The sequence below is a fragment of the Thamnophis elegans genome, chromosome 6 (assembly GCF_009769535.1).
Source record: "Thamnophis elegans isolate rThaEle1 chromosome 6, rThaEle1.pri, whole genome shotgun sequence".
In the NCBI taxonomy this organism is placed as follows: Eukaryota; Metazoa; Chordata; class Lepidosauria; order Squamata; family Colubridae; genus Thamnophis; species Thamnophis elegans.
This window is the reverse complement of record NC_045546.1, coordinates 84,115,115-84,130,348: the sequence shown is the minus strand read 5'-3', so window position 1 is coordinate 84,130,348 and position 15,234 is coordinate 84,115,115. Positions and strand designations below refer to the sequence as shown.

Here is a 15,234-nt window from a genome sequence, read left to right as displayed (position 1 = left end):
TTAATATTCTGATTCAAAAGTTAATATTCTGATTCAAAAGTAATATTCTAATTCAAAAGTTAATATTCTGATTCAAAAGTTAATATTCTGATTCAAAAGTTAATATTCTGATTCAAAAGTTAATATTCTGATTCAAAAGTTAACATTCTAAATGAAAATATGCACAGAGGCAACATTTTCATCCTGTCCAAAGATCTGAGAGAGAGAAATAATCAATCTGAATTATTTGTCTACATTGCAGCCACTGGATTTTGAAACAAAAAAGGCATACACTTTCAAAGTAGAAGCCTCAAACGTGCACCTTGACCATCGCTTCATTCTGTGGGTCCATTCAAAGACACAGCAACTGTGAAGATCAATGTCCTGGATGTGGACGAGCTCCGGTTTTCAGCAAACCATTTTATACCATGGAGGTATATGAAGATACTCCGGTTGGGACCATTATAGGAGCCGTGACTGCTCAGGACTTGGACATTGGAAGCAGTGCTGTCAGGTAAGGAATGTCCCACAGCTCACGAACTCAGACTCATGAATGAATTGGGAGCAGTAAAAATAATCGTAAAGATTGTTTATGAAACAGTCCCTTGGCTTTCTGGAAAGATCTTTATTTTAGTAGGACAATGCAATCAAATTTTGACATAATTCTCCTGAAAGCTTCCACCTTGTATAATTTAGGCAGAATTATTCTGTGTGTCTTGTTCGGTTCCACCACAAAACCGCGTTCGACTAAAGGGCGCTCGACGAAACCGCGTAGCTGACGTCATCACAGCGCGACAACAGCGCAGAGAAAAAAGCACGCTGTAAACGCTAAACCTAAAATTAACCCCTAACCTAAACCTAACCCCCCTAAACCTAATCCTAACCTAACCCTAAACCTAACCCTTAACCTAACCCTAAACCTAACCCTAAACCTAACCCTTAACCTAACGCTAAACCTAATCCTAACCCTTAACCTAACCCTAAACCTAACCCTAACCTTAACCTAACCCTAAACCTAACCCTAAACCTAACCCTAAACCTAACCTTAACCTAACCCTAAACCTAACCCTAACCCTTAACCTAACCCTAAACCTAACCCTAAACCTAACCCTAACCTAACCCTAACCTAACTCTTACCTTAACTTGAATCGGCTTGCTTTCAAAGCGCTATTTAAAGCGCCCTTCTTCTCCGCGCTTGCTGTTGTCGCCCTGTTGATGACGTCAGCAATGCGGTTTAATCGGGCGCGCTTTAGTCGAGCGCGGGTTTTGTCGTGCCACGGTCTTGTTCCACTCTTTCCCAGGAATCTCATCTATAATGACCCCAGGATCAATTTTATCTATTAGGCACAACAAGCACAGTTTTAATCAGGAAGAATGACGATGAAATAGAAGTTCCTTTCAATAAAAACAGAATGCACATTTGCACATCAAATTGATGGTCCTAGAAATGAATAACATAGCATAAATACTAAAATGCAATAACTTTGATTATAAGCAACAGATATATAATTGGCAGCATCTGGTTTTACCTGCATGCACAAAGAGATACATGCATGTATATGTTTGAGTGTGAAGTACAAGCTATGTATAATTACTATTCCTTAGCTCTCTGTAAAAATGCAAATACAATGTTGAAAATCATGTGACATGTAATTTCAGTACTACCTTTTTAAGGGAGGAAGACAAAGATATGTACGGTTGACAAAAGTGACAAGACAGCCCTGAATTTCTCATTTCCTTCCTTAACTTTTCTTGCTGCCTCTTTCTGGGTTCTCAAGGTCACTTTGGAATTCCATCACAGAAGATGAAGTTCAAGATAATAAGCCCTTTATTCTGCATTTAAAACCTGAGATCAATAAGTAGGTTGGTGAAGCCACGTCATTTTCAGCCAGGCAGCATCTTCTGGTTCCCTTTTATATATTCTGAATTTTATTCCATATCCTACATCGTTCCTGTATATACTTTGCAAGCCCTGAGCTTACAAATTCATCTTATTTCTGTAACCTGCAACCTGCGTAGCCATAGTCATGCCCTTATTCTCACCCACTAAAAAATAGAAAGCCATCACCTGAAGCAATATATTGTTTTCCAGATATTTAGGTTATTTACTTGTTGGGGCTCAATACAGGTACAATACAAAAACAATCTAAGTGCACCAGGATTGTTCTCCTTGCTCAATTGATTGATTGATTGATTGGTTGGTTGATTTAAATATTCTGCATGATGACATGTCTCTATAGTGATCCTTCAGATCTTCCAACTGTTATCTAATTGAGCCAATCCAGCCTGTGGCTGTTCTCCCTCTTTTGATCTTCCCTTGTACTTTTAGCAATAGCAATAGCAATAGCAATAGCAGTTAGACTTATATACTTCATAGAGCTTTCAGCCCACTCTAAGCGGTTTACAGAGTCAACATATTGCCCCCAACAATCCGGGTCCTCATTTCACCCACCTCGGAAGGATGGAAGGCTGAGTCAACCTTGAGCCGGTGAGATTTGAACCGCCGAACTGCAGAACTGCAGTCAGCTGAAGTAGCCTGCAGTGCTGCCTCTAACCACTGCGCCATTTTCCCAGCATCAGAGCCTTCTTCAGAACACTCGGTTCTCACATAGTGTTTGAAATATAATAATTTGAATCTGGTCATTTGTGCCTTAAGGGAAGCATGTTAATTGTGAATTCTGTGATATCTATTGTCATCAAATTGTCTTCTTGGATTCTCCTACCATATTTTCATGAATATTCCACTCATGCTTACCTAGCACTTGAGATTCTTGTAAGCAAGGAAGGTTTTGTGGGGTATCTGCATTTTGATTCTTCTCTGAATTTGTTTCTTTCGGTCCATTAGTATCTTTTAGCATATCACTGCAAGATTGGGACTTCATTTTAAGTTTACAGATCTTTAGGAAAAAAATTACTTTCTTTTGCGTGTCTGTATACCTCTTCATATGTCATTTGTTCATGTCATCAAATCCAGGTATTTTCATTTTCAACAGCTCTGTGTTGGGAAGGAACTGAACTTTGATTCAATCCCTCCCCAAGATTTTTCACTTTTTTTTGGCGTTGGCTTCTCTTCTTGTGAATTCCCCTGGTTTATTCAAACATTGTTTCTTCATATTTTCACATTCATCCATAACGTCTTAAAGTTCATTCCCCATTTCCTCTAGCTCTTTTTCAATAAGTTCAGGACTTCAAAAAAATTCCTGATGTTCTCCTTTAAAGAGTTGTATATGCCCAAGGTGGCCTTTTCTTCTTCTTCTTTAGCTTGAGCCGAGGTGGCGCAGTGGTTAGGGTGCAGTACTGCAGGCCACTTCAGCTGACTGCTATCTGCAGTTCGGCGGTTCAAATCTCACCAGCTCAGGGTTGACTCAGCCTTCCATCCTTCCGAGGTGGGTGAAATGAGGACCCGGATTGTTGTTGGGGGCAATATGCTGACTCTGTAAACCGCTTAGAGAGGGCTGAAAGCCCTATGAAGCGGTATATAAGTCTAACTACTATTGCTATTGCTATTGCTAGTATAGTCAATTTTATTCCCATGTACTCCATGTTCATCATTTCCATGTTCAGAGGCATTGTTTGGTTTGTTTGATGATAGCGTTAGCAACGAAGAAATAATTGATTTGGCAGAGTTTGATCAATTGTTATCCTGCTTCATTTTGGCTTTTTAAACCATAGAATGCAACTACATTTTCTTCAATATTTCCAACTTTGGCATTCCATAAGGCATACCTTATTTCAATGTTTTGACAAACATTATCTTCTGCAACAGTGATTGGATTATAAATGTGGACAATTGTTATAGTGAAGAACTGTCCACAAATTGATATTATTCAATCACTATTGCATTGTATTCAAATTCTGTTCTTGCTATACCCTTCCTAACTACAAAAGTAACATAGTTGCTTTTTTTGTTTTCAATGTCCTGCACAGTGAACAGCTGATTTTTCGGACTGAAAATGTGAATTCCCATTGGTCCTCAATTCACTGATGCTTAAGATGTCAATGTGAAGTTGTTTCATCTTCACTGTGTTGAGCGTTCCTATGTTCATGCTTTCACATTAGCTATTCCCACTATAATTCAGTCTTTGCAGCTCTGGATTTTCACTTCTGGTGTGGTAACATCAGCAGTTAGAAAACCCAGAGGCCTTTTAATCTAGTAACATCATAAACATCTTTGTATTCTAAAAGTGCCATCTGATCTGAGTGTCTCATAATCTAGTACAATATTCTCAATATTTTTCTTATTCTATCCATGTCATTTTCTTGTTTAAAAACCCCCAGTAGTTTAGTAAGAGCCGAGGTGGTGCAGTGGTTAGGGTGCAGTACTGCAGGCCACTTCAGCTGACTGCTATCTGCAGTTCAGCGGTTCTAATCTCACCGGCTCAAGGTTGACTCAGCCTTCCAGCCTTCCATCCTTCCGAGGTGGGTGAAATGAGGACCCAGAGTGTGGGGGCGATATGCTGACTCTGTAAACCGCTTAGAGAGGGCTGAAAGCCCTATGAAGCGGTATATAAGTCTAACTGCTATTTGCCATTGCTTTATCCTAAACAGTATGAATGGATGCCTTTGCCAATGGCATCAAAGGGTCATCTACCTTCTTCATCTTTCTGTATTATTACTGCCTGATGTAGTTGCCTGCTAGTGGAGCATGCTCTATTTTCAATTTCCCTGATTGCCTAGCTGGTTGGGACCCTGGAATGGAGACCGGAAGAGATCCTGAGGGACATCCCCCCCCCCCCCCCCGGGCAAGATAGTCCGCAGCAGGAAGAGTAAGAGGACAGCTTCCGGGAACTGAGTTTTTTAAAAAGAGGACAGCTTGAAGGAGTTGGAGTAAAGCAGAACTTAGAGGAAGCTGAGGAAAAAGAGGAGTGAGGGGAAGCAGAAAGAACAACACTGCTACAAGGGAAAGAGGCTGTGCTCCTTCAGGGAAAAAAAATAGAGATTACGAGATTGCCACCCCATGGAAGAGAGGATGGCTGCTATTGGCTTAGAGATTGCATCCTGGCTGCCACAAGAGAAAGACTGGATAGACCTCTCACTGGGTTTTAGAAGACATGTTGATGAAGCAACAGTATTGGTGAGATGGTGGAAGAGGTCCCAAGGCCTGGGCCAGGACAGGTTGGGCTGGTCACGTGAGGAAGAGATAGAAGAGAAGGCCAGATTGCCAGTGGTTCTTTTGTGGGAAGAGCTACACTAGACAAGTGGAAAGATGTTGGGTAATCCTGCTGCAAGTATGTATGTATGTATGTATGTATGTATGTATGTATGTGTGTATGTATGTATGTATGTATGTATGTATGTATGTATCAGTGGTGGGTTTCAAAAATTGTTCGAACCTACTCTGTGGGTGTGGCCTCCTTTGTGGGAGTGGCTTGCCGCCCATGTGACCGGATATGAAGATGCCGACGACACTTGTCAGAACCACCTTGAATTAACTCACACACAGCACTGGCATCCATAAGAATAGGATGTAAACTTGTTTTTTAAAAGGCATCTTTGGTTTGCGTTAAAACAACTTCAACACACGCAATGTTCTGATTGCACCACAAACGCAGTAGTCATCCTTACCTTTCAAAGAGGCACTGAGTTTTATAAATATGAGCATGATAGTGTAGAATAATCATATCCAAGGACCAGTGGTGGGTTTCAAAAAAGTTTGGAACCTCTTCTGTAGGTGTGGCCTGCTTTCCGGGTCCACTGGTGGAGCCTCTTCTAACCGGTTCAGTAGATTTGACAAACTGGTTCTACTGAATAGGTGTGAACTGGTAGGAACCCACCTCTGATATAAATCTAATAAAATTTCCAGGTGATAACTAGAGAGCTAGACAGACAGCTAGACAGACAGACAGACAGATATGTACAGAGGGGGCAGAGATGATACAGATAGGGATAGCGATAGAGATAGATGGAAATCCTATACAGAACTATCACACTGTCTGCTGACTTTTCTGCATAGGCTTTCCAAAAGTTTGCTTAATTTGTTTTGTCCCTGTCAGTATTGCCAATGAAACACACAATAGCCTTTTGACGCAACTGCGTTGAGCTTTCAAGAGAACATGCTTCAGTTTTGGGGAGCCATGGGTTCAGAGGAGCCCTTCTGACACTCAGCTAAGTGCAACAAATCCTCACATTTATAACTGCTGCAACTGTCATATATGCCACATAATTGATATTCAGGCATTTCCTAACTGGGAGTATTTACAAGTGTGTTGCAGTGTTCCACAGTCACGTCATTGGCATTTGTGTGATTTAGACCACTTTCTGATAAGCGGAATCAATAGAGAAGCTGACAATAAAAACACAAGTTACAATCGTGTGATGTCTCACATAATAACCATTGTGATTTGCTGAGCCATGGAAGCAGAAGTGAAGTCGTAAGTCTGCCTTAGTCACATATTTTGCTTAGTGTCAAGGTTTAGAGCCGAGGTGGTGCAGTGGTTAGGGTGCAGTACTGCAGGCCACTTCAGCTGACTGTTATCTGCAGTTCAGCGGTTGAAATCTCACCGGCTCAAGGTTGACTCAGCCTTCCATCCTTCCGAGGTGGGTGAAATGAGGACCCAGACTGTGGGGGCAATATGCTGACTCTGTAAACCGCTTAGAGAGGGCTGAAAGCCCTATGAAGCGGTATATAAGTCTAACTGCTATTGCTATTGCTATTCTCAGCATCGATATTACTGGTCCCATTTGTGGTCAGGGAGTGAGGACTTCCTATTTTCACATAAGCACAACTAGATGGTTCTATTTACGTGAATAAAAATACTTTAGTTGTACCCTCACATTTACACTTATGTACAAGATGTACTAGTACTTAAATGATTTTTTTTTAAAAAAAATAAAAGGATTGTACTTTTTGAGATTTTTTTAGTAGCAGCCAGTGTATTAACCTGGTTTTGCTTATTTATTCCCTGGTATAACCGAGTGGCAGAAAATATATGTAGGTCTTAGTTAATTATGTGTTACCCTTCACTACTACATAAGGTTTATGTCCCTAATTTAAATTGAAAGTCAATAAATAGATGTTAGTAAAATCGTAAATTACTTCCAGACAATTTTTGTGTGATTACAACTTCTGAGTGTGTCTTGCTGTGTTAGCTTTTAAAGATCGAGTTCTCCTTGTCGGGGTGAATAATCTGTTATGTCAGTTTCGAAATATTGTAAAAGAGAAACTTGCAAAGTTGGAATTAGGAGAAAGAAGTAGAAAAGAAACAGGTCTTTAGGAAGATGATATGCTTTTCTCTATGCAATCACCAATATAAATGTGGTGTGCCATTTCATTGCAAATTAATTCATTTTCTCTCAGATACTTCCCAGACACAGCTTTAGCCTTCACACTGCCTATTACACTCATCTATAATCTGCAAAACACAGACAAAGAAACAAGACAATAGATCTGTGCTTTGTACAACAAGTGGCATAACTCCAGAACGCAAAACAATCCAAAACCTTTCATGTTGGCAGCAGAAACACTAAGTCCATATTCTATAATGGACAAAGACTTCCAAATCTGTTAGATTTGACATATGGGAATCAGAAGATAATAGCTACAGTGGAAAGGAAATCCACTGATTTAAAGAATAGGGGGGAAAAAAGGAGAATATTTTCAAAAGATGATTGATAATGCTGAGTTTATTTTTCTTGTTTGGACAAAACCAAAACAGGTTTTTTTTTTTTTTTTAAAAAAAGCAAGTGTTAACTGTTGATTTTCATCAGGATTGTGGAAAGAGAAAAATCATACACTGGAAGAAGAGCAAATTGGATAGATATAATTGCAAAATGAACGGAACAAGATTGTTACATATTTTTAGACTTTAGGGTAGTGTTCTCCACTATGTCAGATTTAGGATCCATTTGCCAAGAAAAACATTTTTTAAATTTATTTTTTCATCTTAAAAGTCTCCTTTGGGTTGAATCTGATTTCTGGTATACGCATAATTGTATGAGGCGTCGTGAGGACTCTAAATTGTATGAGGAAAGTAAAACTATTTGTATTATTTTTAAAAAAGTGCCTAAAAGTGTAACAGGGCTTCAGAAATACTCAGAATTTTGTATATAGGGAAATATATATGATACATTTTTCATAGATTTATCCTATATTGACACTGGAAAACATTCTGGACCAATACGGTGTAATGGCAAATTCTCTCCTACATCTTCTCTCGTTGGTATACATTCTAATATTTTTTTTTCTCTTGTTGACATTCATTCTAATTATTTTTCTGTACTAAAATGGTTCCACATATTATGAGTAAAACGTCTGCTGAGAAATCTCTGTGACATTGAGGTGGAGGGCTGACTTTCTCCCTTCTGTTTTTTGTTCCGTTATCATAGCCTGAAAATCATCATAATCTAATATGGTTTAAAAAGAAGGGAGGAAGAGAGGGAGGGAAGGAAGGAAAATATATTGATGCATTGTTGAATTCATTATGAGAAATAGCAATAGCAGTTAGCAATAGCAATTAGACTTATATACCGCTTCGTAGGGCTTTCAGCCCTCTCTAAGCGGTTTACAGAGTCAGCATATCGCCCCCACAGTCTGGGTCCTCATTTCACCCACCTCGGAAGGATGGAAGGCTGAGTCAACCTGAGTCAAATAAAGAGATGACAACAAATTTGGCAAGACAATTTGTTTAATAAATGCACAATTCATCTAAGAAAAACAGGGCGGTGAGTGATGAAATGTTTAGACAGCAATTAGGATGTGTTGATGACTGCAACGTAGTCACTTTTTCACCTCCTCTTGTGCACAGACAAATTTGTTTGTCTTCTTCTCGGGGGAAACATTAGCAACTCTTTCTCCCCTCACTCTGCTTCATTTGACTCTTTGAACCTCTAGGGTTATCTGTGCAAATTAGTTTTTGCATCCTGTCAAATCAAATGAGCCCTTCGCATCTTGGGCATTTGCAGCAAAACCGTGCTTGCTCAGGTCAGAGTAACTCACATCATACCTGCTGTCAGACAAGCAGCCAGAGGAAAGACAAACAAACAAAAGAGAAAGAATTGAGTTCAAACTTTAAAGGATTTCATTATTCACAGATTCTAGGTCAGCCTGTATTCTAAAAGGCCCTTTTAGGTACAAACACAGACCTTTGTGAGCACAGACTGTTTAGCAATTTAAATAGCAATTTAATACCAAAATATATTGAACCCACAGTTTTCATAGGCAAATATTAGATAAAATTAGCTAATCAAATTATTTTCAAGGGAGGGGCTCCCTTTATCATATATGGGAGGTTGCCCTTGTGGTATTGAGTATGGCTCCTTCCTACATAGACTACATGAAAAATGGATAGCCAAGATTGTACTTGGAATAGAATTAGCTCAGTGGTGGGTTTGAAAATTTTTTGGAACCTACTCTTTGGGTGTGGCCTCATTTGTGGGAGTGGCTTGCTGGCCATGTGACCTGGTGGGAGTGGCTTGCTGGTCATGTGTTCTCTCTCTCTCTCTCTCTCTCTCTCTCTCTCTCTCTCTCTCTTTCATTTCTTTTGTCTCTCTGTCCCTTTTTTCTTTTTTTCTTTCATCTCTCTCTCACTCTTTTTCTTTTTTATTTATTTGTTTCTTCCTTTCTTTCTCTTTCTCTCTCTCTCTCTGTGTCAGTCTGTGTGTGTGTGTGTGTGTGTGTGTGTGTGTGTGTGTGTGGCAGTGGTGGGTTTCAAAATTTTTTGGAAGCTCTTCTGTAGGTGTGGCCTGCTTTCCGGGTCCACTGGTGGAACCTCTTCTAACCAGTTCGGTAGATTTAACGAACCGGTTCTACCGAATAGGTGCGAACTGGTAGGAACCCACCTCTGCTGGAGGGTGTCTTCACTCTTAAATAGTCCTTCTAAGAACATATATACATATAATAGCCTAAGGGCAAAATTAGAGCCAGCTACAGAACTTTCATTGTACAGGTGGTCCTCGGCTTATAACCAAACTGGTAGGAACCCACCTCTGAATTAGCTGTATTAAATGTACAGTATTTCCTTTTTAAATAGGGACATTTATAGCTCACATGAAGAAGATGATATCCATGCAAGTACCAGAATGTGGCCAGTGTCAGAGTCAAGCATTAGCTACTGCTACTGCAGGTGGAAAAAAAAATCTTGAAAGCTCTAACTAACTGCATAGAAGATTTCCAGGCTTTCTTAGTAAATTAAATTGACTATATCTTGATAGTAGCCATTGCAATTTCTTTTTCTGCATTTCCTTGAATCTCGACCATGTACATAAGATTACTTGTCTCTGTGCTTGGAATATTTCCCAAGGAAACATTGCTAAATGTGTTCCTTGTGTGGTTGCCCAAAATCTGCAGTCTCTTAATAAGGGTACTGGAGAATTCACCAAATTGCATCCTCATTAAGCAGAGGAACAGACCTGGACCTCATCACGTAGGTTTCTGAGAAGAGACAAGAGTGCTGAGGGAAAAGAGATCATTTTCTCCAATTTTTTCCAGAAATTTGTTACCATCCAGCTATTTCAGAAAGCCTCCAAAAACTAATAATTTTCTTGTCCTAAGTGAATTGCAGCACCATGAATATTGAATCTTGTATGTTATATTCAGTGGTGCGTTTCCATTTTTTTTACTACTGGTTCATTCCGGAGCGCGTGAGATGCTTCTGCACATGCGCAGAAGTGTCCAGGCAGGTGGGCGGAGCCTCCCACCACCACGACTACAGGTTCACCCAATCCGGGCCGAACCAGGATCAACCCCCTTTGATTATATTGTGGGATGATGCATTTCCTATGGAAGAATTTACATATCATTTTGCTTTGTATTCTTTGATTACTACTATAGTTATTTACTGACTTGTAACCCACTTTGAGTCAGATGAATTGTAGTGGTATAAAAATATAATGCAATATAATATAAATGAGAACTCACTTAGGAGGAAAGTGGCCTGTAAGCTGTTTGCAGCTAACAAAAAGTGAGAATAGTGTAGATTTTATGAGGACTCTAAATGCTAATCAGGAAAAGAACTTGATCTTGAAAACTAATGGTAAGTTCCCAGGTTGACTTATGGTAAGCCAATTAAGACAGAGTCCCTTTGAATCATTTTGTTCTATTTCCTTTTCTTTGTCCTCTGCCTGGTTTCCACAGCCTTTCATCCCTCAATGCAAGTTGGACCCTCTGGTCTTGAACTTGCTAAATCCTAGGAGTGAGCTGGCTGCATGGAAACGTAACATTATTCCTCTCCCATTTTCATTGCGTCTATAGTACAATATGCTAGTGAGAAAAGGATGTCATTTCTTCCTTCATATATTTATTTTGTGATTCAATAATTTACTCTTTCTATTTAGCCAATTTATTTCCATGTATTTGTTCCATGCTGATAAGTCACTCTTGTATTCAGTCTATATTAATTCAGGACTTATCCATTCTTCGGGTTATTTCTTTGTATTTTACCATACACAATTCTGAACTGTTACATTCCCACCGAATTCCACTTAATTTTATGTTTCGCTTGCCATCCCCAATTCTCATTTCCATTTATCAAATCAAACAGAAAGCAATTGTCCCTTCCTTTAACATTTGTCCTTCCTTTTTGCACGTAAAAAAGACAATAAGATATTCACTATGTTTCTGCCAAAAGTTACAATTCATTCCTCCATCCATTTCTCGACCTTTAGCCAAAGTTCTATGAAAGTACATTATCTGCTCTCTTTTTTTTTGCCAGTTAAGAATAACTTAAAATCGTTAATTCTATTTTTCCTGTCAAATGCTTTTGCCTTGGTCTTTGGTGTATTAATTTTTTAAATCCATGGCTCCTTGTTACATTATTCAATCTAACATTTGCAGCAAATCATTTGGATCCACAACTAACAATAGGGCATATATACTGAATACAGATAGTCCTTGGCTTATGAGAGATTGCTTAGTAACCATTTGAAACTACAATGGATCTCCCTGGGGATAATTATAATCAAGATGCAAGAGTTGCCTGCTCATTGTCATACTTTAGGCACTTGTCAACTAAACTGCATTTACATTGTTTGCATTTATTTCCAGTTTGCAGCGAAACCATAGCAATAGCAGTTAGACTTATATACCGCTTCATAGGGCTTTCAGCCCTCTCTAAGCGGTTTACAGAGTCAGCATATCACCTCCACAGCCTGGGTCCTCATTTCACCCACCTCGGAAGGATGGAAGGCTGAGTCAACCTTGAGCCGGTGAGATTAGAACCGCTGAACTGCAGATAACAGTCAGCTGAAGTGGCCTGCAGTACTGCACCCTAACCACTGCGCCACCTCGGCTCTTGCATGCCTGTAGTGAGGGACTTTTCGATGGTAGACCTTTTGGCAGCTCAGGGTTAATTGATCTGAAGTTCATGGGCTCTTGTAATTGAATCTTGAAAGAATACCAGTTTTTATATAAACACAGTTCAGAAGTTATGCTAAGCTGTTGTATGGTTGGTTTGCTTTCAATTAGCATGAACACAGTCCTAACTCATTTTCGATATTATTGCGGTAATAATATCACCGCAACACCAGCACTTCATAACCTATGACTTTGTATTGGTACACATTGGTTCACCGACAAATGCGTGCATGACAAAAGCGCACCGACGATACTGCGGCGAGAAAACTGTGAGGTCGAAATTGCATCGACGAAGCACGCGCAGAAGCACGCCAACAACAGCGCGCCAACAAAAGCGCACCTTCAACAAACAACTAATAACAACCTAATAACCCTAACCCTAACCCTAACCCTAACCCTAACCCTAAACCTAAACCTAAACCTAAACCTAAACCTAAACCTAAACCTAAACCTAACCCTTACCTTAACTTAAATCGTGCTTTTGTGGGCACGGTTTTGTCGGCGTGATGTTGTGGGCGCATTTATGATGTCACGGTTTTCTCACCGCGGTTTTGTCAGCACACTTTTGTCATGCGCACATTTGTCGGATCATGGTACACATCTATTTACTTGCTTGCTGTCACTGATATTAGCTTGACTCCTATCAACACATATTTAAGATTACATTTCAATGGATTCAGAAGGGACATTTGAATTTTCATGAGAAATAGTAAATCATCCAACTGAACAAAACCAAAACAAAATTCACATGACATACATTGAACTATAAAACCTCTATATTTATTTTATTATTGTTATTTAAGAGGTGGTGTGTAAACTGTAGACTGCCGTCTTCTATGCACACAAATTTAACGACTTGCTCTAGCACAAAGAGCTATTCTTTAATAAAAATGGTTAATAAATTCTGATTCCGTTCCTGAATTATCCCTCACTAATCCTGGGCCTGATTTAAACACTATTATGTTAAATAATGGTAATACAATGTGTTGCAATTCTCTGCATGTTTGCCTTTCACCTATTATCCTTAGTAGTTGTTGTTTTTCCTTGTATTACATTCAACACCATTAGAAGTAGTCCTTTGCTAACATCAGCCATTAATCTTTCAGCAACATCCGTGGTACCTGTTTTTTTTTTATAGTAATACTATTCTTACCAGGTTTGCCCAGTGCACAAATCCCCTGCCTTTTCAGGCAGCCTTTATTATGACACATTTAAAATACTTCCCCAAATAAAAAATCGTATGGGTTAATCGTGCTTGAGATTAGATTGACTTATTTGTTTTTTCAAGAGTTTATTTAGTAATTCGTTTCCTGTCTATGCCAATCCTCAGATTTCTGAATAAATAATAATATGAAAACTCAATTTAGGTGCAAGAGTAGTCAATATTTTTGTTTATATTCCATTAAAATCACTTCCAATCGATAAAACAAACAAAGTAGATGGAAACCTACAAAATAATAACAAAAAACAACGAACAGTGGAAGCATACTGGAAAATGACACATTCCTGCTAGATTAGAAAAAAGACAGCCAGCAAAAGTGTTTAAATTGGATTTAGAAGCAACAGTAACCAAATTATTGCGAGATTTAAAAAAAATGTTCTAAAATTTGATCTCTCTGGCGAAGAGAAATGCTGTGGAACTGCACTCCAGAACACAATTCTGAATGCTTTTATTGGAAATACAATTAAAATGTTTACATATTCCCTGTTAATTTTCCCCCCTCAAGTCTATCTTTCATTGTTTTCCATTTAGCCTTCTAAAGCAATCGTTGCTTCTTTATTACAAAGCAGAGAAACAACTTCTGAAGAGTAGAATAAGAAAACCACTTAGATGCACCAAATGCTATTATTGTAAATGATTAGAGGCTGTCAACTTCTATTGTTTCTTCTATTTCCTTCCCTCTCATCCTTCTACATCTGCAGGTACTTCATAGACTGGAAGAATGATATGGATAGCTACTTTACTATAGATGGAATGGAAGGAACTATTGCCACAAATGAGTTACTTGATAGAGAGAATACTGCGCAGTACAATTTTTCAATAATTGCAAGTAAAGTTAGTAAGTACAATAGAAACTGGATAGATGTCATTTCTGGAATTGTCGTTGTTATATTGTTTTGTTCATTTTGATGCAATCATTTGGCAAAATGCCTTTTGTTTTGTCTTATGAAATAGAGCACGTCGTAACCCTTCATTCGGCAGATTTCCTACATTTTTTTGGGGAAGACTCCTAGGGATCTTTTTGGGATCCGTTTCGAATAATCTATATCTTTTGTCAGTAATTAGCCTCATTCCCTATAGCATGATTCCATTCTTAGAGTTCTCAGCCCTGAGGGGAGAAAATATTGAATAAGCGGCTAAAATTGCAGACATGATTCCTCTTTCTCCTTTTGTGGGGCATAAAAAAATAGTGTCCTTATTAGTTTTAGTCTGGACTTTCATTCAGTTGCCTCATATCTAGTGCCCTATAGTGTGTTTATAATTTGGATTGATGTGTGCCTCATATTTACCATCTACTCCATGTATATAGGTAATTCATTCTCTGAGAATAGCCCAGACCTCTGGTTTTCAGTGTAAAGTAACAAATGACGTTCCAATTGCAGGCGATGAGTGGACAGGGATAGTTCGGTATACTTTGTAGCTACAAATCTAGTCCAAGAATAATTGTAGAAGCAACTCCATAAGCATCAAGAGTTTTGTCCTACTGCTCACTAGAGACATTGGAAATAGCGAAGCAAACACAGATCACCTCTTTATCTATGTCTTTATCTCTGCTCTGTTTTCCTCTAATTGGAAGTCTCTTAGACTACCTCTTCAATCTGCTTCTTACAGGAAGACATGATGTCTCTCCCTCTCCCCCCCTCTTTTGCTCAACCTTGGAAGCTTGGAAAAGTGAAGTAGGCTTTATATCAGGGCATGCAACTTCATTAATATATTTTACTTGTTCTTTTTTGACCTTTAATAT

At 38.9% G+C, this 15,234-nt stretch overlaps 1 protein-coding gene across 1 annotated transcript in view; it reads left to right on the top strand.

Moving 5' to 3' along the window:
- The first annotated feature begins 244 nt into the window (after positions 1 to 244).
- The window catches only part of LOC116510591 (cadherin-12-like), a 30,411-nt gene continuing 15,421 nt past the window's right edge, over positions 245 to 15,234 (top strand). The window contains exons 1-2 of the mRNA XM_032220200.1: positions 245 to 493; positions 14,192 to 14,328. Coding sequence (XP_032076091.1) covers positions 408 to 493; positions 14,192 to 14,328 — 223 coding nt within the window. The 5' untranslated portion in view covers positions 245 to 407. The remainder of the gene's footprint in view (positions 494 to 14,191; positions 14,329 to 15,234) is intronic.